Raw genomic sequence first — 26,995 nt, forward strand, 5'->3', positions numbered from 1 at the left:
CATTCTTGTATTAAAATATTTAACTTTTGCAAAGACTCTGAGAACAGTGGGGTTTTATTTCTACCAGATCACCCATGGGGTACAACATTACCACAGCATGTAGGTCACAATGCTGAATCTATAATACTGATCTTGCTGCACTTCTCTTTTGACTTCTTAAAAAAAATAAGTATTTTCACTTGTTGAATAAAGTGTAACCAGATTTCTAACGACATACTAACATCAACACTGCTGCTAAACACCCTCACTGGCCCAGGGAAGCTAATTTTATTTCTGTGAATGCCAAAATTGTTTGCAATAAGACTTTCACATTTTTAATAAGCATATTTTTAAAAATTATTTATCTTCGTTACAACTATTGAAATCCATTTAATCATGTATTTCACTATCTGAAAATTTAGTTGATTTTGAATTCTTGCTTTGTGTTATGAATACTTAAAGGTGTTTGCTTCCTTACCTACTTGCTTATATTATTGCTGCTGCACACTAATACATTCCCTTGGTTTTAGAAATAGGAAAATCAAAGATCATTAGATCCTGTTCAGCAGCTTTCTTTGAGGTCAGTGGCTAGGTTTTATGGTCAGTGAAAAAGCAATGTCACCCAGTGCCAAGTATTATCCTTGCAAATTTAGTTACCATAAGCTTTTCCAATGGAAGCTCCAAATGTTGCAGCTTCCTCTGTAGCAAATCAGGGACCTCTGTGAATGACACAAACAACTTTGCATTTCCTTCACCAGAATGAAGAATCATTAGTGGATATCACAGAATCTGAATCGTGAGTTCAAAGTTAGGCAAGTGTATTCAATGTCAAAACAGGCAGAAAGTTACTTCAAAAAGATATTTTACAAAAATAACTACTCAGTTCAAAAGCAAAACCAACCTTACTGTTCGTAGATAACAAAGTGTAGAGCTGGATGAACACAGCAGGCCTAGCAGCATCTTAGGAGCACTCGTACCAATTTTTAATTGCACAAAGTGGAAATTGCCAGTATTATTAATCAAATTAATATCTCCCTTCATATTTGAAAAGAAAGAACACACATTACTGAATTAGATCAATGATTGAGATTTATTTATTGCTGCCTACACCAGGGAAGAGCAGAATGAGGGGTAATGTAAACAAGATTTTATTGTGCATACATTTAACATTTTACAGTTGCATGGTAGAGGTTCCATCCACCACTGCTTTTACAATTTTTGTTCATGAGCATATCAGAGTTGATCCATTACATATACAAATTTATTTACACAAATATAATTTGATGCACGATTTATGGCACAGTAAGCTACATGACATAAAATTAGAATGGGTGATGACACATCAAAATCAGACATAAAATCCATTAGATTAGCTTGCTGCAAGATGTTTGAGTAATAATCTAAGCTGTTAATAGAAAACTTGTCAATTTTGGAAAGTAAGCCAAAAGTACAGACGCCAGATACTTCAAGCTTCTTGCTCCCACTGCACTCAAAATTTCTTTTTATAAGTTTATTTTTTATTATCTGGCCTAGCTGCTGGAATTTAGTTTCATGAAAGATCTTGAAGGAAATGTCATAACAAAATTTGAGTCACGGATTCAATTTTACTTCTGAACAGTGGGTTTCAAAAAAATCTGTTGTGTATGAAAATCGGTTTATGTTATTTTAATGTGTGAGGTAAGCATTTTCTGGTGAAGGATTTTCTCCACCACAGTGTCTTAACTCATTATCTTTACACTTGTCATGAAAATTGCACCATTTTCCTCGTACTAAATTTTAATTTGCTTCAAATATTTAGCTATTTATGCTATTGTAATAAAGCATCCTATACATCAAGAATTTTCTGCACATTGGCGTTTTTCTTTATATTTCTTCTTACTCTCTGTGACAACTTTAAAATCGATGACATTCAATCAGAAGTAATGATTTTTTTTACTTCATGGTTTCCGTAAATTTCATAATTTTGAAAACAAACAATTGCAACTCCTCAGACTGCTCTATTGTAGGCAGATCTTGTTCTTACCTCACAAAAATATTTTTCTCAACTTTAGTATCAGGTTAGAAAGAAAAATATTGGAAACTGTGTGTGTACTTTCAGCACAAAGTACTCCCACAATCTTTTCAGCTCTTTAAAGATGACGTTATTTAGATCAATATGTAAAAAGAAATAAAAATTACTGAATTTCCAAAATTCTTCAACATTCTTAAATAAGTGAAAGATTATGTTGACAATTACACTTCTCCAAGGCAAAAGTTATATTACTAAAAGGCAGTATGAAAACACCAACAGCAATTAACGCGATAGATTACAGTTTTGTTCTTGCCCCTGTTGATAAGTATGCTGTTATTTTGCTCAATCATTTTTTTCCAGGGATTGTCCCCATGTACTTGCATATGATGGACAGCATCACTTCATCTGCACCAGCTCCTATTGACATCAACCTCATATCCCTCAAGGAAAAAATGAGAAAACAAAATCAATTACTGACCTCACAGATATACAAATCTTTACACTTTAACTCTATTTAGGAAATAGCACACTGCAATTTCCAGCCATTTGTAGCAAAGTTTCAAGCGTGTGTTACGTGCCCTGTACAGACAGATGCATTAAAAAAAACAAATCACTCAAAGGAAAGACGCACATCTGGACAACATTCCACTTTTTAAAAAAATGTTTACTGTAACCAACCAACTAAAATCAACATAATTCAATTAATAGACAGGTGAAGGATATTTCAAATAAGAAAGGTAAAATGTGCTTTATATAGTCATTACAACAAAGATAGGTCTCACATAGTTACAAGATCTCACAGCACTTGCTGCTCAAGTGGGAGATTTCTTTCCATTTCTCAGACTTTTCAACTCAGCCTTTGCACAAAAAGGTTTCTTACTGACTATTTATGTGCATCATCCCTTTAGTCACAACGACTGTGTTGCATGCATATTTCCTGGGGATGATTATCTACTTTTCTCAGTTGGATTAGAACCAGAACTCGAATCAAATCTATGCTGGTAGCATTATTATAAACCACATTCAAACCTCTTGATGTAACTTGTACCCCTGCCCTCCCAACCCCGTTACAAATATAGTGTATACATAAAGTCAAAAAACACGTAACCTGGATATAATGAATTCTGGTAGTCTTTCCATCAGTACTATATTGTAAGATTATAGTTGAACTATCTGTTAACATCATGTGTGGTTTAAAGCTGTACAAAACATAGTACAACAGATAAAACAATGACAGAAAGTAATGGAAGCTGGTACTGTCTGTATTACTCTTGCTTCTGAGATACCAGATTCCAGGTTCAAATCCCATTCCAGCACAGAATTAAGACTGACTTTTCAGTGCAATACTAAGGGAGTGCTGCACTGTTTAAGTTGCCATCTTTTAGGTGAGATGTTAAACTTAAGACCTGTCTGCCCTTTCAGGTGGGAGATTACAACATTCCCTGACACAATCCCCTGCAACAGCTACTGCAGTTGCAACATACTTAATGGCTATGAGGTGCTTTGAGATGCATGGTGGTCGCTGAAAAGGCTATATAAATGCAAAGAAAGGCAAAATAATGAAGATGCTGGAAACCTGAAACAAACAAAGAATGCTGCAGAAACTCAACAGGTCTGGCAGCAACTTTGGAGGGAGAAAGTTAACATTTTGAGTTCAGTTGACTTTTCTTCAGAAATCGGTTCTGTTTTACTTTACAGTTTTTACCAGATCTGCTGAGTTTCTCCATCATTCTCTGTGTTCATTTTTGCATATATGCAAGATTTTTTTCCACCAATGCTGCAAAATCATCTGGGGATAACGTAATAAATTTCTAACAAATGTAGATGTAAAAGCAAAGGAACATACTGATAATAGAATCAATTTCTTTTAGTCTGAAGTAAATAAATAAACAGGTCTTTTACATTTTAATCACATAATTTTAAAAGGAATTTCGCTCCTAGGTGAATCTCACTACTAAGTGGTCAGGGGTCTATTTGCATGTATTAGCATCTCTTTAATTCATAATCTCACATCATTTATCAGCCAGTTTGCTGATTTAGTAGGGAATGCAGTGAAATTAGATGGAGACGATTGCAATCATGAAAGTTGAAGCAGGTATCTGGTGACGCCAGCTCACCGCTTGCTCCTTTGGGTCTCCATCTGGGTCAGCGTTCTCAGGCCATTCTTCTTGTCTCCTCCCAGCTCAAAGTGCTGGCACCTCTTGCATTCTCTATGGTCAATAATTAGCCTCCATGCATTACAGTCTCAGCACAATCCTCGTTGTGGTCTTATCCTTTTTTTAAATCATAGGCCTTGTATGTCCACCATAACCACTCTGTCATAACGCCTCTTCACCTGTGCATATGAGGAATTCTTTCCCTTCTTACATTCAGTAACCTTAAAAGTATTGTAAGAACAGAAAGTGCTGGAAAAAATGGTCTCTTTGGGCCACATGAGATCCGCCACATTCGCACTGAGCATTGAACAACAGTTCAATTAATTGACAACACTTTTCACAAGTGAATCTTCTAATGTTGTGTGACTGAGTCAATAAGATGCCAACTTCATTAGATCCACCATTCACTCAGTACGTGCACAACTGTGAGAAAGCACGAGTTTACATTTGAAGACACGAGGAAACATGTCACTGCATTGGATTGTGTGCAGTGAATTTTGGTGCATCTGATAGGTCAGAGCACATACCTGTCAAAGAACCCATCCAATGTTCTTTCCATAATGGAAGGAAATATGTGTAGGTTTCTTGAGAAATGTGTAAAATAATCTGTCTAAGATTTGATTATTCTTACACAGAATCAGGAAAATCCCCCTTATAAACCATTGTCAAATAATATAATTCAAAACCTTATTTAACCTCAGTTTGAACTCTACTCACCTGTACAGTCTGCTGACCAGCACTTCATTCGTAAAACCCATTCCTCCCCAGAACTGAAGACAGCTATCAGTTACCTCACGAACCAGGCGGGCTGCCTTCAACTTTGCCATTGAGGCTAATTTTGTTGTATCATTTCCTTGAACATGCTGAGCTGAATGAGAAAAAGAAACTTAATTGCAACTTTATTTTAAAATCTTCTTTCAACAGGGTATTGGTAAGGCGGCACCTGGAATAACATGTACAATAAAAGATATTAGACTGATTCTTGGGATGAAGTGGTTGATTTATCAAGACCAGTTAAATGGGTAAGGACTTTAGTAATTAAAGAATAGGATTGATCTACTTAAAACATACAAGATTCAGAGACAGCTTGACAGAGTAGATGCTGAAAAGATGTTTCCACTACAAGGGGAATCTCAAACGTGGGGACAAAATTAAAAAGTAAGGGGATACTAATTTAAAACAAACATAGAGAATACTGGAGAAACCCAGAAGGTTTGGCAGCATCTATGCAAACAGAAACAGTTAATTTTTCAAGTCCATAATAACTCTTTTTTAAAACATTTATTTAAAACTGAGATGCAAAGAAATTTCTCCTCCCAGAGGTCAGTGAATGTTCAGAATTCTCTGTGCCAGAGAACTGTAGCAGCTAGATCACCTGAACTATTTAAAGAGGAGGTTGATAAAATTTTTGAAATGCCAGGAGTTGACAGCTATGGTGAGTTGGCATAAAAAACAAGTTCAAGTCTGGGGCAGATGAGACATGATCTTTTTGAATGGCAGGGAGGGCTGAATGGCCTACTCCTGCTCCTACATTTTATTTTTATATGTTCATATATTTTAAAATCCTGCAGGGTAGGTCATCATGTTGAGGGGTTCCAGGTGTTTAGTTCCATTAATATTTTTTATTCTTTCACAGGATGAGGGTGTCACTGGTTTGGCCAGCATTGATTAATTATCCCTATTGCTCAGAAGGCAATTAAGAGTCAACCACATTGCTGTGGATCTGGAGTCAGTTGTCGGCCAGAGCAGGTAAGGATATACCCTAAAGGAGATTAGTAAACCAGATAGTTTTTTTCAACAATCAAGGCACACCTGGAATGCATGGTCATCACTAGACTCTCAATTCCAGATTTTTATTGAATTCAAATTCCACCACATGCTGTGGCGGGATTTGAACTTGGGTCCCCAGAATTTTACCTGGGTCTCTGGATTAACAATCCAGCAATAATACTACTAGGTCAGTGCCTCCGTTTTGACAATACTATTTTTTTGCTAATGAAAATTTCCTTATGTTCTTCAATAAACATTAAAAAAAAAGTTCCACTGCTCTCTTTAAGTAACAATCCTCTACACATATTATGGCAAAGTATCAATATTGACTTACAGAAAAAGAATAATTTAAGAGGAATAGGCCCCAATTTTAATCTTTCGCACTGCATTACAAAATGAGATGAGCAGCATAGGTTAAATTAAGGGAACATCTTAAATAACTGAATCCAGTGATCTGCTACCTTTGATTAGGTTCTGATTTTAATTTGTTTATTTGGTTACTAAGAAATCTGAGTCTTCTCAAATATGAAACCTAGTCCCAACAATGACTCTGAACCTCTACTACTCACAGGTAGCATATCAGGCTGGATTCCAGCAGATTGCAATCAAAAGATATGACTCACTTATTTTGAAGGTGATTTAAATTATTAAAGTTCCATACCAACACAACGATAGAGGAGCGAACGAACAAGTTCAATCTCAGTCTCAAGTTCAGCAAGGCGGAAATGTACTGTCTGGTTGTGTAAGACTGGTTGACCAAAGACCTTACGTTGGCGTGTATATTCGATTGTTTCCTGTACGATGTTCTGCATGGGAGCCAGCACTGCGAAGACAGAAATAACATACTTACACAACTGTTAGCAATATGCATAACGATCATAAACACTGGCACTCACAGTGGACTCATTCCAGAACCTGATGAATGCCTCAGCAAACAGATATAGGCCTTCTAAGCTGGCACCTCAGCATTAGCCGTCCTTGGAACAGCTACCTCAAATGGTTGAAAACAGCATCTGTGGGCACTGACAGGTAAAAGACATGAGGACGACATTGGGAAATCTCCTAACTCAAAGATGTAAACCCAGTTCATGTTGTTAAAGTTCTGCAGAGCCTGCTGCGACTCTGAGTTCTGGTCCCAACTTGGCATTATTTGAACCAGCTATCTTAATAATATGTTTCAGGCCCGTTATTTACTTTCCATTGCTTCCACATTAGGTTTACTTTTAATGATCTAATTGCTAGGTTCACAAATAATCTAACGGATCAAATTGAATGGCTATTTTGAGAGTTCAACGTATTTATTAGTTAAGATATGAATATCCTCACTCTTTAGTCTTATGTCCTTGCAGACTATTGACCCACCTGACCTCAATTTTCTCTAAAACCTTTGAACGCACTGTCACCCAACAAATGTGTACTCATTTCTTCTGTGACTCCTTTGATGAATTCTTCCAATCATGATTCAACCCCTACATCATCACAATGGTCCTACCCAAGGTCATACAAGGCATTCTCTGTTACTGTGATAGATCAGCTGTCTACCACTTTTTGTTTAGTCTTCAGTTCACCTTTCCACTCTGCTAATATGCTTCTTCCCTCTTGACCAGTTCAACTGGGATGCACTTGTTTAATTCCATACTTAACCATCCAATCAAAGTTACAGCATCACCAGGCAACGGTTTCTGCACAAGTCTCCTGCTGTTATCAATGGCTCCTTCTTCTCCACCTTTATGCACTTCTTAGGGATAGCATCTTCAGTATATATGCTGACTCAGTTATTTCTATTATGCTCTACTACTCGATGGCCTCTGTCTCAAGTTGCTTGACCAAAATCCAATCTTGGATAATTATTTTCAGATAAACAATGGGGAGAATGAAGCCATTGCTTGTCCCAGAAGTTCTGTACCTTAATGCCACTTTTAGTCTCTTTCCTGTTAAAGTCAAAGACTCAATCAGACTGTTTGCAACCTATGTTCCAATCAACATCCACCTTTTCTCTGCTTTAGAGGGACCATAATGCTGAAATGTTAACGTTATTTTCTAGTTTATACCTAAGATTTTGTACCAAGCATCTATGTACCAAAAGCGATGCTAGAAATAGTGACTTTGTGTACACTGAGTACAGTGAGAAGTGTACACAGTGTACATATCACTAAGAGTAATCATTGCACAGTCCTTTTGGAGATAAAGTCCCGCCTTCACACCAACATCCATTGTGTTGTGTGACACAATTACTGTGCTAAATGGGACAGGCTTTGCACAGATCTAGCAACTCAAAACTGGGCATCCTTGAGGCTCTGTGGACCATCAATAGCAGCAGATTTGTACTCCAGCACAATGTGTAACCACGTGGCCTGGCATATCCCCCACTCAACCATTACCATCAGGCTAGGGAATCAACCTGGTTCAATGGAGAATGCGGGAGGGCATGCCAGGAGCACCACCAGACATACCTGATGATGCGGTATCAAACTGGTGAAGCCACCAAACAGAGTATTTGCACGCCAAACAGCAAAAGCAGCAAGTGATAGACAGAGCTAAATGATCTCACAACCAACACATCAGGGATCTAAGCTCTGCAGTCCTGCCACATCCAGTCATGAACGGTGGTGGACAATTATACAACTCACTAGAGGAGGAGGCTCCACAAATATCCCCATCCTCAATGATGGAAGGCCCCAGAACATCAGTGCAAAAGATGAAGCTGAAGCATTTGCATCAATCTTCAGATAGAAGTGCCGAGTGGATGATCCTTCTCGGCCTCCTCCAGTGGTCCCCAGCATAACAGATACCGGCCTTCAGCCAATTCGATTCACTCCATCGAAAAACAGTTGGAAACACTGGACACTGCGAAGACAGCGGGCCCTGACAATATTCAACCAACAATACTGAAGACTTGTGCTCCAGAACTTGCCTCTCCTAGCCAAGCTATTCCAGTACAGTTACAACACCGGTATCTGTAAAGGAGAATTGTTGGATGGGATTTTCACACTTGGAACCATACAGGAAAAATGCAGCCTTTGAGCGACAAGGGAAAACTGTACTACGAAATGTAGTTCCTGAGACATCACTGGAAGACCGACATGATTGAGTAGCACATTGTCATCATGCTTCCTGCTGGGACACGCTGCATTGAGTGCAGCCCCTGGTTTTTAGATTCGCTGAGCCTCACTGTATTAGCTTAAGCAATGTTTAGGGTTTTGCCTAATGTGGAAAATTGCCCAAGTATGTCCTGTACATAAAAAGCAGGACAAATCCAACCCGGCTAATTACCGCCCCATCAGTCTTCTCTCGCTCATCAGTAACGTGATAGGAGGTGTCATCAATAGTGCTATCAAGCAACACCTGCTCAGAAATAACCTGCCCAGTGACACCCAGTTTGGGTTCCTCCAGGGCCACTCAGCTCCTGACTACATTACAGCCGTGCTTCAAACAATGACAGAAGAGCTAAATTCTAGATGTGAGGTGAGAGTGATAGCTCTTGGAAGAAGGCTGCATTCGACTGAGTGTGACATTAAGGAGTCCTAGCAAACCTAGAATCAACAGGTATCAGGGGGCAAACTCTCTGGTGGCTGGAGTCATACCTGACACATAGGAAGATGGTTGTGGTTGTTGGAATCATCTCAGCTCCAGAATAATTCTACAGGAGTTCCTCAGGGTAGTGTCCTCAGCCCAACCATTTTCGGTTACTTGATTAGTAATGTCTGCTACATCATGAGGGCAGAAGTGGGGATGTTCACAGATGATTTCAATGTTCTGCACCATTCGTGCTTCCTCAGATACTGAAACAGTCCATATTCAAATACAACAAGATATGGACAATATCCAGGCTTGGGCTCACAAGTGGCAAGTGACACTTGTGCCACACAAATGCCAGGCTATGACCATCTCCAATAAGAGAAAATCTAAATACCATAAGAGACAATCTAACCACTGTCCCTTGACATTCAATGGTGTTACCATCGCTGAATTCCCGAATATCAACATCCTGGGAATTATCATTGACTAGAAACTCAACTGGACTCACCACATTAACACAGTGGCTACAAGAACAGGCCAGAAGCTGGGAATACTGCAGCGAGTAACTCATCTCCTGACTTCTCAAAGCCTGTCCACCATTTACAAGGCACAAGTCAGAAGTGTAATGGAACCCTCCTCATTTGCCTGGACGAGTGCAGCCCCAACAACTCTCAAGAAGTTTGACACCATCCAGGACAAAGCAGCCTGCTTGATTGGCACTACATCCATAAGCATTGAATCCCCCCACCACTGATGCTCAGTAGCAGCAGTGTGTACTATCTACAAGATGCACTGCCGAAATTCACCAAAGATCCTCAGACAGCATCTTCCAAACTCACGATTCCTTCCAACAAGAAGGACAAGTGCATCAGACATATGGAAGCACCACCACCAAAAAGTTCCCATCCAAGCCACTCACCATCCTTACTTGGAAATATATCACCGTTCCTTCACTGTTTTCTTCACATAGAATCACTACAATGTGGACACAGGCCCTTCAGCCCAACAAGTCCACATCGATCCTTGGAGCATCCCACCCAGACCAAACCCTCATAACCCACCTAAGCTACAGGCTGCTGGGTCAAAATCCTGGAATTACCTCCCTTACATCATTGTGGGTTAACCCATAGCGGGAGGACTGCAGCAGTTCAAGAAGGCAGCTCACCACCATCTTCTCAAGGGCAAGTAGGGATGGCAAGAAATATTAGCCAGCCAGCGATGCCCACATCCCATAAAATGAATTAAAATAAAAAGTTCATGTTTCCGTTACTTGGGTTCATGTGACAATAAAACCTAATTCTAATTCTCACAACCTCTTCATCACAAAGACCATCTAATCCAACCTGTAGCATCTCAGTGTGTTGGAATGTCTGAGATTGGGAAAGGCATTAAAGTATGTACAATTCTTTCTCTGACTTGCTTTGCTTTTCACTTTTCTTTAACTCATAGAAATTCACATCTGTTTAGAAAGAAACGTACTGCATTTGAAAACACATTTATTTTGGATATTCAAAAATATGTAACAGAAGACATTCCATTATTCCTCAACTGCAGCATTCCTCCATCATTTTACCACTCTGTTCTTTCTTTGCTCTATCACAGACTTAAGAGATAGATACTGTAAATATAATTGACACAGAATCAGCCGATCTGTTGGAGAACGAGTGGGAAACCTGTGTTACTTCTGGGAGTTCATGACCTAATTGGCTAAAGTGTCTGTCTATTAGAACCATAGCTGGCCAGAGTTCAGCTTTCCCTACAAATCAGGACTCCAAGTGTGGAAATCCCATCCAACAGTTCTCCTTTACAGACAACACCACAGATACTGGTGGTACTGCAGGCAATGTAACCAGGGAGAGGACTATGATTTCTGAAGAAATCAGGCCACTAGTGACAGAGGCGGTATTGGGGGGAGGGGAAAGGGGTCATTCATGGTAGAGGACAAAGGAGTTTGAAGACAAGGGAAGGATGCTTTGATCGGCCACTGGTTCCTTGATCAAGCAATGAGTGTTTTTGGAAGAGAATGGCCTCTCTCGAAGGCTGCAGGAAAAATGCAGCCTTTGAGCGACAAGGGAAAACTGTACTGTGAAATGTAATTCCTGAGACATCACTAATTTTCCAGCACTGGAAGACCAACATGATTGAGTAGCACATTGTCATCATGCTTCCTGCTGGGACACGCTGCATTGAGTGCAGCCCCTGGTTTTTAGATTTGCTGAGCCTCACTGTATTAGCTTAAGCAATGTTTAGGGTTTTGCCTAACTCATGTTCATGCACAGTAGAAAGAACATACTTCCTGCAACAGCCCACATGCGCTCCTCCTGGAACTGCAACATCTGATAGGTGAAACCCATTCCTTCTTCACCAATGAGATATTTTCTTGGAACCCTAACATCTTCAAAAAAGATCTGTGCTGTATCTGAGGACCTCATGCCCAACTTATCAATCTTTTTGGCCACATGGATTCCTGAAAATGTAATTCATATGGTTAGTTAATCGAACAACATTTTGAATTAAATTTCCTATACTCATTAGAAGTATTTCCTTCAAAAAATTAGTACTGGAGGTTGCTTTACCATCAGACAAAAACAATAATGTTCAGCAGGTCTGGCAGCATCTGTGAAGAAAACATCCGAGTTAACGTTTCGGGTCCGGTGACCCTTCCGCAGAACTGAGGAAGATCTGAGGATGGGTCACTGGACCCAGAATGTTAACTCTGATTTTTTTTCTTCACAGATGCTGCCAGACCTGCTGAGTTTTTCCACTAACTTTTGTTTCTTTTCCTGATTTACAGCATCTGTAGTTCTTTCATGGATAGGTAATTCAGTGGATACATTTAATCTTAGGAAATATGCAATTTTTGGAAACATTTGTTTTAAATGTTAGTGTTTTCAGTTGGCGAGGATATAAAAAACTAAAATGAAAATATTTTCCAAAAACATTTTGAGTGATTTATAGCTACATTGTGCACAATCTTAGGATAATTTATTTTCAACAAAAATAGCAGCTGTGAGAAATCACATGGATGGCATGACTCATTACATTGAAATCCCCAACGGAGTGCCACATACTCGAATGACAGGCAAGTACCTATGATAGGAATTCAAGTAAGCTCACCTCAAATGATCCATTTAATTTATAGCAGGCGGTTCAAATGTATAAATATTCTGCAAGTAAGGAAAACTTAACAGACTGAATTCATACTGAACGTGCAGGAGTCTAATGCTTCACAGAGCTCCTCTGATGTCTTTATTAGTTAGCAGATATGAAAGTAGGTTCTTCTATCTACCTCTCAGGTCAGCCTATTTTATGTTCACACTAATTCTTACCTGATAATTTCATCGGCAGACATATGAGAGACTTGCTTTTGTGAAGAGGCCCATCACTAGTGTTTGCCAGAAGACACATCCAGTCAGCTTGACAACCATTAGTTATCCACATCTTCCCTCCGTTTATTATGTAGTCATCTCCATGCTTCACAGCTTTGGTCTTGATATCTATAAAAATAGGTCATTTTTTTCAAGATATAAAGTATAATATCATACCCACTAATCGTATTGATCCAAAACCTTTCTGAATTTAAAATGTTCTTTTATATTTTAGCTTTTTCTCCCTAATTGAAAAAAAACAAAAATCCCAGTCACATCTTAATAGATGACTCGTGGAAAATTCTGGATTTGGTAGCAAAGTTGTTAATTATTTATCTAAGAGATAGTAAGAACTGCCAATGCTGGAGTCAGTGATAACACAGAGCAGAGCTGGAGGAATAAAGCAGGCCAGGCAGCATCAGAGGAGCAGGGAAGTTAACATTTTGGGTGAGGACCCTTCTTCAGAAACAAAAACGTATCTAACTTTGTTTTGTAAAAGGATGTACGAAGGTAACAGTTCCACTGAACTAAAATAAAAAGTACATAAAATCTTACAACAGAATCAGCAGAAACATCTGTCTATCAACAGTAATGCAGTGATTCATATTTAGTTATAATTAGATGACGTCACTATGCTTATGTGGAGGCCTCTTCCAGTATTCTATACTTTGGATACGAGTAGATTTTGGCTACTACGAAATATCTGTCTCACTGCTCCGGTATGAATGTTTATTTTCACATAATGTGCAATAAAACTGAAATCAGTTTTAATACTATAGTAGTAAATCTATTGCGATATCAAGAGTAACTGTACTGGTATTCTGTAAACTTAAGAAAAAACAAAATGTTTCAAATATGCTGAACCAAAAGTAATACTTCCATTTGTCCCATTTAAACTCTAATTTTAATTCATTCCTATTCTCCATCTAGCTAAGTTTTACTTTGTTTCCACTTATTCAAGTTGAAGGACCAATTTTAACCTTGCCCGTCCAGGAAAACTACATTGATATAGGTCTTGGGAATTATGCTAACCATAAACAAGTGGTAGCCATTTTCACATGTAAATTTAGATGTCCCATGACGCAATTAGGATTCTGACACCATTTTTAACCCCAGATTTTGCAAGACATAATGCGGAATGCGACCATGGTATTATTGTAAGCTGTAAGATAGCCCGAAAAAGCCTGAATAAGTGTGAATTTTTAAACCTTTTTAATGTTTCCACAAGGGGCCAGAAAAAACACAGAATTCTTCGGGGCAAACACTGAAACCTTGAGTATCAGCGCCCTGTCCAATTTTACTCCAACAACCAAATTGTAATCAAGTCTGGACCTCCACTTGGTGCAATTGCTGCCATGAGGTTTCCGAACAGTTGGTGCCTCAAATCAATATTGGAGGTTAAGTTTCAAATTTCACCTTCCTGAGACGAAACCATTCATTCTGGCGGTGATTAAATGTTCGTAATCAGCATTTTCATGAATTTGAACAATTGTTTTTGAATCTTGTTCCACGATGATTTTAACCACTTTTGCATTAACAAATTAGAAAAATAAATAAGAGTTCAAAACTCTCCAGTTTCAAACTATTCAGATATCTAACACTCGTGACATTTGAGGCGAGAGTTGGCTACATTTTGTAACAGTAATACATTTATGTTGAGTGTAGCTCTTCTTATTTTTTGTCCTTTTTTATTGTAATTCTATTCAACATTTTTGATCTACCCCATCCTTTATTCTAGCCTATTTGTTTTAAAGTAAAATATTCCATTATATTCAATTTTTTTTTTATCCTGTAATCCCATCTCTTTTTTGGTGGCCAACATTTACCTGAAACCTTCTTGAAGCCCCATTTCTCAGCCAACTGATCCTTGCGTGGTGCAATGGTAACCCTGGATCGGAGGTCAAGGTTCAAGTCCAATCACTCCAGAGGTGTGCAACAACACCTCTGAACAGGTTGATTAGAAAAATGGGTTAAATTAGAAAAAAAATGGACACCCAGATTTTAAAAGCTGACACTGGGACAATTTATACTCAATCAGTACTTCATTATTAGAAAAAAAGTATCAAAATTAGCAGCCTCCTGCCATTGACAAGTAAAGAAAAAGCTGGTCTAAGAACTCAAAAGCACGCTGACATACAAGGAGTGAGAGGTCTGATTATCTATGTGCCATTCAGCCTGATTTTGGAAATGGACGTCTCTGTTAGAATTTAAAATACTGCTCATTGATATTATTAAATTTACAGAATTATATGCTTAATCCTTATTCTACAACGCCTTAAAATGATTATCAAATTGTCTGCACAGTATGTCTAGTATTTAGTTTACTAAGATATCTTATGTACTTGCAACATCCGATCCAGCTTCAATTTCACTGACTCCTAAACAGGCTACCATGTCCCCAGCAATGGTAGGTGTGAGGAAGTGACGTTTCAGTTCATCTGAACCAAATCTGGGAAATAAATAACACCAAATTTGAACAATTGTTATTCTTTCCTTATATTTGATCAACATTTTATGATAGATATACAAATAGTCATTTGAACTACTGAAAAAAAGACAATTTGTCGAAGCTTTTCATCATGCATTCATCAAGATAGTTTAAAAGAATAGCAGTAAAAGGAAAAACATTTATACTGTACGAGAAGAGAGTGCTGATAGGTTCGCAAGTTGTCTCTGACTGGTAAAGGTGTTGCCACAAAGAATGTTGCAGTTAGTGATGATTTATTGAACAGTCAAATTCTTAGATTTCAAACCAGGCAGGTTGATTCTGATTTATCACGGCATTGCCCTGTGAAACATACTGGTGAAAGGCATATATTTGGTGGAGTGGATATAGGCACAGAGTGCACAAGACCCTTCTGTCTACAAACAGCATGGCTCTATGTAGTAATATTTGCGATTTTCAGTACATGCAAGTGCTCCACAATTGTAATTCTAAAAATGTTATTACTGCAATTATTCACACACTTCGAATTGTCCAGCAAATGGTGTTCAATAGCAGAATCACATCTGGTATTAGACAGTACGTTGAGTGCTTTGTAACATGTGGCCTGATTGGGTGCAGTCAGTTGTACTGCATGTTGCGAACAGCCAAAGGGACAAGCTGTTTGATAGGATCTGGCAATCTCTGAACCTTCATACCTCACATCACACCAGCACTGAAATTTATATACCACATTACACACTTGTGCACTAGGCAGAACATCTTTTTGGCTTGACGCTAGCATTCTTTAAATGGCAAATATTGTGTTGCTACAACTATATATACTAGTACTGTGAAACACACAGCTTAACCTGTTGTTCAAACCTTTGTGATATCCTAGCCTTCAGGGTAACCAAAAGGTAGCTTTTCCAGGATCAAATGATCACCTTAGGGCCTTACATGTTTCTGTGATATACAGCAAGAAATCATCTGATTAGCATATCTTCATCCTGCAGGATGGCTTTGACAAATCTCATTTCACCGTCTAACTTATCCTGTGAACAAATGGCTTGAACCTATCAAAGAAGTTGCTGATAATCCCAATCATTTAAGCTATATTTTTTCTTTATGGTTGAGAAACTTGATGGAAGGAAAATAAATGAATTTGTTCATTGGCCAGAAACTGTCATTAGTCATGTTTTTACCTGTTCGTCAAGACTATCACATAGTTTTTCCATGGGATTTAGCAAGAATCTATTTTCAAATGATGAATGACCGGGGTTTTTTTTTAATCTTCCATAAACACATCTCTTGATAGGATGAATCATCCAAAAAAATTTCAGCTCTGACATTTTCTGGCCTCCTGCTCTTCTGGAAATGCAATATGGCAGGACCTCCAGCTGTCTCCACAGACAGACAATGATCCTGCTTGAAATCCTGGACTTGGCTCATTCGAATATCAACAGGGCAAGATATAGACATAAACTGCTTCACAGAACAACAACAGTTCTAGAAAATTCAAGAAAAGGCCGAAACAGGGCAAAGTTCAAAGTGTAAAGTGATATTTAAAAGATTGCAGCAACCTTGAGAAGGGACAGAGATGGCATCCACAGAGCCAAAAAGATAACAGCAGCAAATGTGGGTTTAAGGTGTCTTGAAAAAAAAAGGTTAAATAAATGAAAATTGCAGTAATAAAATGAGAAAGCACTGGAGAAACTCAGCAGATCTGCCAGAATCTGTGGAGAAGGAGAAGCAGAGTTAATGGTTCAAGTCCAATGACTTTTCTTTGGAAAACTGAACTCCTGCCTGGAACAGCAAATTCACTTTAAACTGCAACAGCTAATCCAATCAATAGCATTCTATTTACTTCTTTGTCCAATCCATAACTTCTTTACCTGGCTTACAATCCTGAACCTTGGTAGATCACATACAATTACTCAACTTTGACAAAGTTACATTTATTCACCAACTGAATTATTTTCTTCACTAATGTTTAGAGATGAGTTGCAGTCAGAAAGGCCTGAGGTTTAAATGCTGCAAAGTAAGTTATTAACATAGAGATACCGGAAGATTGTGATGAGACAGAGGACGAAGGAAAGAGGGGCTAACCCAGAAGGAACGTGCAAATGGCGAACGCAGGTCCAACTCATCTCATATACCTTAAAATGTATCTCCAGTATGACCAGTATGTCCATTTTCAAGCATTATGGCTTTTTTAAACCTTTGGAATGAGAACTTTGCATCTGGATACGTACATTTTTTACGTATGGTGAAAGGGAGTAGAGGAAAATTTGGACTGGACAAATTCTGCTTAAAGTTCTAATTTTCAGGCTATTAATCAGGAGGCATGAGATCATTCTAATATCAAAGATTCGATGTAAGGGTCTAGACGGTGAATGTAGATGAACTGCAGCAGGAAATATGGAACAGGATGTTACAACTTCTTTCCATTAAGTGGGCTAATCCTCACTTTTGATCCCGTTCTTTTCAACTTCAATCCACCGAACCATGACAGTTTAAGTTCTCTAAACCTAAACAAAACTTGGTAACTAAGATAACACGGTGTGAAGCTGGATGAACACAGCAGGCCAAGCAGCATCAAAGGAGCAGGAAAGCTTGACATTTTGGGTCAAGACCCTTCTTCAGAAATGCTAAAATCTAGGTAACTATTTTCACTTTTCTTTAGTGAATTCACTTCATTCCTTCTCAAACAAGGAAGTTGAAAGCTAATGTTTATGTGATACTGTGCAGTCAACTTATTTTGTAGTTTAACTCATCTGAGATATACTATCTAATTGAAAAAGTTGGCTTCTTATTGTGTCTGATCCATATCGGCAACAATTTCCGCAGGTCATTGTATAAAGGTTAGTCATAAGAATTCTTCAAGGATTCTTAATGCTTTCCTTATCCCCTTTCTTGAATTCTGTATTTATTCATTCAGCTGCTGTTTCTTTTGCTCTGTAACTTCCTCTACGTGTTTAGGGAGATGTGGCTCATATTAAAAATTGTACCTCTTAACTGTATTTTATGCCTGGGCCATGTTTGGAAGTGTTGGGTTTAACCCCCATTCAAGGGCCATGAGTGTAGGTGCTGGTGTCGGACTGGTGTGGACAGTGTCAGAGATTACACTAAACTACGTTATAGTCCAACAGGCTTATTTGAAAACACAAGCTTTCAGACCCTCTCTCCTCCCTTTGGTGTTACTGTGACAGTGTCAGACACAGAAGATATAAAAGATCAAAGAGTCATTTCACTAATCAGGATTTAATAAGCAAACCTAAGATGCTATTAAATCTTTAATCAGTTAGAAGCTTTTAATTGATCAATATGTATTTGTAAATCCCTGAATTCCTTTCAAGTCACTGTCGTTAGAGAACTAAAAGGTTTTACCAGTGTAAAAGAGGTGACATTTTAGGTCAGACAATGCATGTTAGGCATGAGGCTTTGTTCAGGATCTGTTTGTGTTTTGGTTTGGAGTCAGACTCGGTTTTGCGACTAAAGTAGGCATCTACAAAATGCCACATTGCGTTTGCGTGAGTGTGTTCGCCTGAGTGAGTGTGTGGATTGAGCGTGTGCGAGAGAGAGAGAGAGGGGGGGACAGAGAGAGAGAGAGAGAGAGAGAGAGAGAGAGAGAGAGAGCGTGAGAGTGAGGGTGAGAGTGAGTGGTGGGTGTAGTGTGTGTCTGTGCATGAGTGTATACTGTGGTGGGTCACCTATATGTGACATGAACCCAAGATCCCAGTTGAGGCCGTCTTGGCTATCAGCCTCTGCTCAGTGACTCTGCAGTTGAGTATCCCAAAGTCCACCTTGGATGATGCTTATCCAAAGACATGAGGCCAAATGCCCTTGATCACTAAAGTTTTCCCCTAGTGGGAGGCAACATTCCTGTTTGGCGATTGCTGCGCGGTGTCCATTCATCCTTTGTCATAGTGTCTCCATGGTTCCGCCAACATACCATGCCTTGGGGCATTGTTGCCTACAGTGTATGAGATGGACAACATTGGCCGAGTCACATGAGTATCTACCATGTGATGGTAGTGTCCATGTCAAAGATCTGATACGTCTTACAGAGGTTGCCATGACAGGGTTGTAAGTGTTGTGGTCAGACATTGACCTGAAGGCTGGGTAATTTACTGCAAACAATGGTCTGTTTAAGGTTTCGTGGTTGTTTGAAGGTGAGAAGTGGAGGTGTGGGGAAGATCTTGGCAAGGTGCTCATTGTCATCGATAATGTGTTGAAGGTTGCAAAGAACATGGTGGCAGTTACTGCGCTCCAGGGAAAGACTGGATGACACAGGGTACCTTATTTTACGTATCCATGTCTGTCTTTTGAGGAGATCATTAGAGTTGTTCGCTGTGGCATGTCAGAAGCGGTGATCGAGGAGTTAGCACGGCAGATACTCATGTGAATTGGCCGACGTTGTCAATCTCATATATTCAGACACACACACACACACACACACACACACACACACACACACACACACACAGAAGCTTTCTCCCGCATATGCGCATTTTCTCCCACACATGCATGCATGCTCTCCCCCGCACACGCGTGCTCTCCTCACACATGCACATGCTCACACGCACACTCTCTCCCGCACACGTGTGTGCACACACTCTGCCCCACACACGCGCGCGCACACACTCTCTGTCTGTCTCTCTCTCCCCCATATACGCGCACACACTCACTCTCTCCTAAACCACAGTCTTTCTCTCTCCCACACACACACCCATCCAAAGTCTCTCCAACACCCACACACACACCCATCCACATACAGTCTCTCCAACACCCACACACACTCCCACAGACATATACACACAGTCACACACACACACACACACACTCTCTCTCCCATACACACATACATACATACATACTCTTCCCCTCCATGCGCACACACTCAATCTCTCACAAGCACACACTCACTCTCTCCTTCATACGTACATACTCATACTCTCTCTCTCTTTCACAGGCACACACACTCCCTCTCCTTCACACGCACACACACTCTCCTTCTCGCTCCCTCACAAACACACACACACACAAATCTATGGGGTGAATTCAATTTTGTTCAAAAAGCACACAATTTATAGACAGTCAGTGTGGTGCTGGTAAATTCCTACTTTAGACTCAAAACCAGTCTGACTCCAAATCAAAACACGAACAGATCCTAAACAAAGCCTCACACGTAATATGCATCGTCTGATCTAAAATGTCACCTCTTCTTTAAGCTGATTAAACCTTTAGTTCTCTCAGGGGTGACTTGAAAGGAACCTTCGAACTATTTAAAGATTTAATAGCATCTTAGGTCTGTTTCATAAATCCTGATTAGTAGTGTGACCCTTTGATAATTTACTTCTAAATTCTGTGCCTGGCATTGAGTTAGAGACAAAAAAAAACTGCAGATGCTGGAATCCAAGGTAGACAAGGTAGGAGGCTGGAAGAACACAGCAGGCCAGGCAGCATCTACAGGAAAGGAGTAGTCAATGCTTCTTTACAAGGGTAATACCCGAAACTTTCCTCCAGATGTTGCATGGCCTGCTGTGTTCTTCCAGCCTCCTGTTTGTCGACCTGTATCTGACACTACTGTCTAACACCTGAAGGAGGATAGAGGTTCCAAAAGGTTGTGTTTTCAAATAAACCTGTTGGACTATAACTTGGTCTAGTGTGATTTCTGACATTGCCCATTCAAGGGCATCATCTAAGATGACATTTTGGTGTTGTATTGAATACCGCATTGCGAGAGAAGCTGCCTTTCAGATTAAGCAGGAAGACGTATGGGTTCAGGGATGTAATTCTTTGAAATTTACATCATATATAGGTAAGGGTGATGAAGAAAGTGTTTAGCATGCTTGTCTTCATTGCTCAGGCCTTTGAGTATAGGAGTTGCGAGGTTGTACAGGACATTAGTGAGACCTTTTCAGAAGTCCTATGTCCAGTTTGAGCCTACCTATTGTAGGAATCACATTATTAAGCTAGAGAGGGTTCAGAAGAGATTTACTAGGATATTAGATAACAAAATGTGAAGCTGGATGAACACAGCAGGCCAAACAGCATCTCAGGAGCAAAAAAGCTGACGTTTCAGGCCAAGACCCTTCATCAGAGAGGGGGAATAACTGCACCTCCAGTCATGAACCATTTTAGCTCCCCCCTCGCATTCCTCAGACATGTCCATCCTGGGCCTCCTGCAGTGCCACAATGATGCCACCCAAAGGTTTCAGGAACAGCAACTCATATTCCGCTTGGGAACCTTGCAGCCCAATGGTATCAATGTGGACTTCACAAGCTTCAAAATCTCCCCTTCCCCCACTGCATCCCAAAACCAGCCCAGCATGTCCCCTCCCTGCACTACATCCCAAAACCAGCCCAGCTTGTCCCCGCCTCCCTATCCTGTTCTTCCTCTCACCTATCCCCTCCTCCCACCTCAAGCCACACCTCCATTTCCCACCTACTAACCTCATCCCACCTCCTTGACCTGTCCATCCTCCCTGGACTGACCTATCCCCCGTTCACCTCCCCACCTATCCTCTCCTCTCCACCTATCTTCTCCTCTATCCATCTTCGATCTGCCTCCCACTCTCTCTCTATTTATTCCAGAACCCTCTCCCCATCTCCCTCTCTGATGAAGGGTCTAGGCCTGAAACGTCAGCTTTTCTGCTCCCGAGATGCTGCCTGGCCTGCTGTGTTCATCCAGCTTCACACTTTGCTATCTTGGATTCTCCAGCATCTGCAGTTCCCATTATCTCTGATCACAATTTTTACCAGGATATTGCCAGGAATGGTGGGTTTGTTTTTCACTAATTCAACTGCAAAATGACATTTATAGAAAATTCTAATTTATAAAGAAGTGACATAAAAGAACAATAAAATGAGAAAAAGAATATCAGGACTTTACTCGTAAATGTGATTCTGTTTGGAGACAGCAATGAATATAAATTGGCTCTGCCTCAGGAAAATGAGCCAATGTCAGAATGATGGGGACAGGGTTTACATCTCAGGGCATGGACTGAGGGAAGTCAAAGCTCTTTACTGTGCATTTAATCACTTTCACTTGAGCATATGCAGAGTTTCAACCGAATGGAATATTTATAATTGCCTTTCTGTTGAAGAACCAGTAAAACTTGGATAAAGCAATTCCTTTGTTAAGTATTAGCAAACTTTTAGTTTTGTCATAAGTTCTTTTTTAAAATCGATCTGTTGGAGCGGTTACTGCATAGCTTTGTGGCCATCATTTCTAGACATGGAACTTGAATCCGGACCTTCTACCAAAAGATTCCCCTCTGTTAATTTCTTTGACAGTGTTCCCAATTTGTCCTTACCAAATATACCTGCCATCCTGAGAAATGCAGTCAATACCTGGCTAGAGCTGGTGTAGCCATATCACTCTGGACGCCGATTGCCATGGGAATCCCACCACATGGTATGTTTCCCAGTTCTTCTGCTACTGCTATACTGTAGCTGAAATCCAAACCAAGCCCTCCGTATTCTGGGAAAAGAAAGGAAAACTCTTTCAATTGTATGAACTGGCTTGAGGGAAACGTATTGGTAAATACTTCAACTTCCAAAAAAATGGGTAGGTTGGGATTGTATGAGAGGTTAAAATGCAAAACATTTGTAACAGGATTAAATCTCTGTTGACCCCACTCAACTTTTACTTATAATAGACAAGGGGAAGATGACTGAGCCACTAATGGAAAGTGGGTCAATCACTTAAATATTATAACAAGATTTCCAACTATTTTATTTTTAAATTACAAGTAACTGGCTTTCTAGATCTCAGGAACCTTCGCAGTTTAAAGGAAGAGAGGCTGAATCCGTGAAGTTGTGTGTCTCTCCAGCACTGCTTGTGGAACAAGAGGCATGTAGGGCTTCCTCTCTACCCAAAGCGCAACTCCATAGACAAGCATCCCACCACTCCATCTGAGCACCTGCAACGTGTCTACTTCCTCCATAACCACAATTAGACACTAGCCTTACTTCAGACATTCATCTTGCAATGACAGACTCCTTCCCCTGTCACCATGGATCCAACCTCCAGAATCAACGAATATACAGTGCTAGAGGAGCACCCGATTATCACTGATCTCCTCCTTGAGCTATCCTGCCACCTAACCTTCCCTGCCACTCAACACCATGAAATCCTACTGATGATCCAAAGGCCACGATCCAAACCTCTCATCATGATCTTTCTCGCTCCTCCACTAAACCACTAATCTTAAAGACTTTGGGCCTGGGAAACAGGGTATATAAATAAGTAAAATACAGGCCAAATCAAAAAGTAGAGCTAAACAAAGTAATGGACTCAGGAATTTGGTGAGGGAGGGAATTGGAAGTGTTTATGTATTTCTCTGTTCATAATCTAGTGAAATGTTGTATTTAATGTGTAATTTTCTCCCAGTCCAATTTTTCCCTTCTGAAAAGACAAGAGAAAGTCAAATAATGGGCGAGTTGGTCCTGGAGAAATATTCTCCTCCTGCTTCACACCTCACAAACAAAGTGTTGGGCAAAGAGGTCTATTGCAGATCTGCTCAACAACTGAAGACCTTAAATAGTAGTTAATGGCCACTTAAAGACATCAACTCACCACTCTTTCCAAATAGTCATATAAAAACAATTTTCCTCAAGTGTCAGTCTCATTTCTTTTCAAAATCATTCATCATCTACATTTGACCACCCTTGTGATTGAGGTCTTTCAGACTGTCATCATTTGCTGCTTAAAACAGAAGGAACAACAGTGAAACCACTGCTGAATGTCACAAAATCCATTTGGTTCACTCATGTCATTTAACACGCTTACTTGATCTGGTCTACGTGAGATTCCAGACCTACAGCAATGTGGTTGGTTCCCTCAGAAAATGGTGAGCAGGCTATTCAGTTGTACTGATCACTGAAAACAAGCAAAGAATGAAACTAGACAGAACATGCGACATCAACTTACGCACTGAAGGCAAAAATGGCAAACTACCACAACCATCTTCCTTTGTGGTCAGACACGACTTCAACCAGAAGAGAGTTAGCCCCGATACCCAATGATTCCAGTTTTACTTGAGCTCCTTGATGCCACACTTGGTTGAATGCAGCCTTGATGTCAAGGGCTGTTACTCTCATCTCACCTCACCTCTGGAATTCAGTTCTTTTGTCCAGATGTGAATTACGGTTGTGATAAGATCAGGAGTTGAGTGGCCCTGCCGGAACCCAAAGTGGGTGTCACTGAGTAGGTACTGCTTAATAGCACAATTGATGACACCTTCCATCACTTTACTGATGATTGACAGTAGACTGATGGGGTTGTAACTGGCTGGGTTGGATTTGTCCTGCTTATGCATAGGACATACCTGGGCAATTTCCATATTATTGCATAGATGCCAATGTTATAACTGTACTGGAACAGCTCGGCCAGGAGAGCAGCAAGTTCTGGAGCCCATGTCTTCAGTACTATTGCTGGAATGTTGTAAGGGCCCGCTGAATGCATCAGCCTTATCTTTGGCAATGAAGTGCTGGGTTCTTCCATTGTCAAGGATGGAAATATTTGTGGAGCCTCCTCCTCCAGTGAGTTATTTAATTTTCCACCACCATTCATAACTGGATATGGCAGGACTGCAGAGCTTAGATCTGATCTGTTAGTTGTGGGATTGCTTAGCTCTGTCTATCACTTGCTGCTTATGCCATTTGGCGTGGAAGTAGTCCTGTTTGGCAGTTTCACTAGGTTGACACCTCATCTTCAGGTATGCCTGGTGCTGCTCCTGGCATACCCTCCAGCACTCTCCATTGAACAAGTGTTGATTCCCTAGCCTGATGGTAATGGCCGAGTGGAGGATATGCCAGGCCACGAGATTGCACATTGTGCTGGAGTACAATTCTGTGCTGTACAGAAACCTCAAGGATGAAACCTCAAGTACCTCAAGGATGCCCAATCTTGAGCTGCTAGATCTGTGCGAAGTCTGTCCCATTTAGCACGGTGATAGTGCCACACATGACGAAGATTTTTCTCAATTTGAAGGTGTGACTTTCTCTCAAGGACTGTGCAGTGGTCAGTTTTACTGACACTGTCATGGACAGATACATTTCAGCCAGCAGACTGATAAGGATGAGGTCGAGTATATTCTTCCCTCTTGTTAGATAGAACAGCAATTTATTGTCACTTGCATTTATGAAAATATAGTGAGATATGTATAAGTTGCCACAATTTTGCACCATTTTAATCACTGGAAGTATAAAAAGAAATAATTGTAACAAAATTAGGACAAAGTTCACGTCTTGTTCCGAATGCTGCGGCTGAAGCTGCTCCTGAGGCCACCAAACCAAGGATTCCAGACCGGATTCACAACAATGCCACCACCAAAGCCTACACTGAAGCCATCGCATCCCTACTATAGCAAGGACAGACAGACCAGACCCACCAAGCTGCCAGTGTTGACGCTGTCACCACTTCAGTCACTGCCCAAAGCTGCCATAGCCAGGAGGAATGGACCAGACCCATAATGAAAAAGCCTTCGACAAAGCCATGGCCACTATGGCCACAGGGAACAGGCTTACGGATTAACCATGCTGCTGTCACTGCAGTGTGCCATCATAACTGCCTTCCTCCACCAGAGCCACAGAAAAGAAGAAAAGGAGAACTTTGATATCAAAGAGAAATGAAGAAACAAAAATAAAGAACAAAGAAGAACACAGCTGGACAAATAAGTGGGAACATATGGGCACAGCGCCCAAAGACTACCTACCCAGCCACTGCTGCCATCTGCTGCAGACCCAACCCAGCAGCTACCTCCTTTTGGACGCAACCAGCTTGATCAGAAGTTCTGTAAAAGTTTGTACAGTTCTGTCAAAGCTTCCTTTGATCCATGAAGAAACATCCCAACAATGTAATTTGAGCCAAAATTAACATTTAATCAAAAAGCACCAAAACTAGTCAGGCAAGAAACAACCCTGGTCTCCTATTTCAGATTTGCACTTTTCATCCCAGTATGTGAAAATTCGTAAAGTCGCGTGGAGATTAACCAACTTGAGAAAAAAAATAAGAAAATAACTTAAGATACTATAGCTGAAGTAGGTGATTTGGCCCATCAACCCCCTTTTGCCAATCAATGATGTGATGCCTGATGTTTTCTGCTTTATCCTCATGATCCTTAATTCCCTTATTTATCAGAAATCTGTCTCAGTTTAACAATCTTGCCTCGAAAGCCATCTGTGGTAAAGAATGCCACAGATTCACCAATCTGAAAAAAAAATGCCCTACTTATCTGTCTTAAATGAGCATTCCCTTACCCTGAGATTACACTCTCTGGTCCTAAACTTTCTCACAGGGTGAAATAACTGATCCACACAAGCCCACAAAGAATCTTGTATGTTTTAGTAAGGTCTCCTCTCATTCTTCTAAGCTCCAATGACCATAAGCCAAGCCTGCTCATTCTCTGTTCATAGGAAAATCCCTTCAAACCTACATCAACCTACTCTGGACTGCCTCCAATGCTGGTGTATCTTTCCTTAGATAAGAGGCTGAAAACTGTTCAGCTGTGATCTCACTAGTATCTTCTTTTGCTTTAGCAAAACCTGCCCATGTTCACAGTCCATTTCCTGTGAAATAAAGACCAGCATTCCACTTGCTTTCCCCCTTTACCCACTGATCTTGCATACTAGCTTTTTGTGATTTGTGCACAAGGACCTCCAAACCAATGTGATGTAGCTTTCTGCAGTCTTTTCCCATTTAAATAACATTCAACTCTCCAATTCTTTCTGATAATAAGCCTAGCCTCAATTTTCCATC

General features: G+C 40.2%; 1 protein-coding gene across 1 annotated transcript in view; it reads right to left on the reverse strand.

Moving 5' to 3' along the window:
- Positions 1–1,050: 1,050 nt before the first annotated feature.
- The window catches only part of zgc:85777 (uncharacterized protein LOC405871 homolog), a 62,615-nt gene continuing 36,670 nt past the window's right edge, over positions 1,051–26,995 (reverse strand). Inside the window, exons 3-9 of the mRNA XM_048556780.2 lie at positions 22,585–22,714; positions 15,146–15,252; positions 12,765–12,932; positions 11,729–11,902; positions 6,578–6,739; positions 4,864–5,014; positions 1,051–2,430 (exon numbers count right to left, since the gene is read on the reverse strand). Coding sequence (XP_048412737.2) covers positions 2,337–2,430; positions 4,864–5,014; positions 6,578–6,739; positions 11,729–11,902; positions 12,765–12,932; positions 15,146–15,252; positions 22,585–22,714 — 986 coding nt within the window. The 3' untranslated portion in view covers positions 1,051–2,336. The remainder of the gene's footprint in view (positions 2,431–4,863; positions 5,015–6,577; positions 6,740–11,728; positions 11,903–12,764; positions 12,933–15,145; positions 15,253–22,584; positions 22,715–26,995) is intronic.

The sequence above is a fragment of the Stegostoma tigrinum genome, chromosome 2 (genome assembly GCF_030684315.1).
Source record: "Stegostoma tigrinum isolate sSteTig4 chromosome 2, sSteTig4.hap1, whole genome shotgun sequence".
NCBI classification, from domain to species: Eukaryota; Metazoa; Chordata; class Chondrichthyes; order Orectolobiformes; family Stegostomatidae; genus Stegostoma; species Stegostoma tigrinum.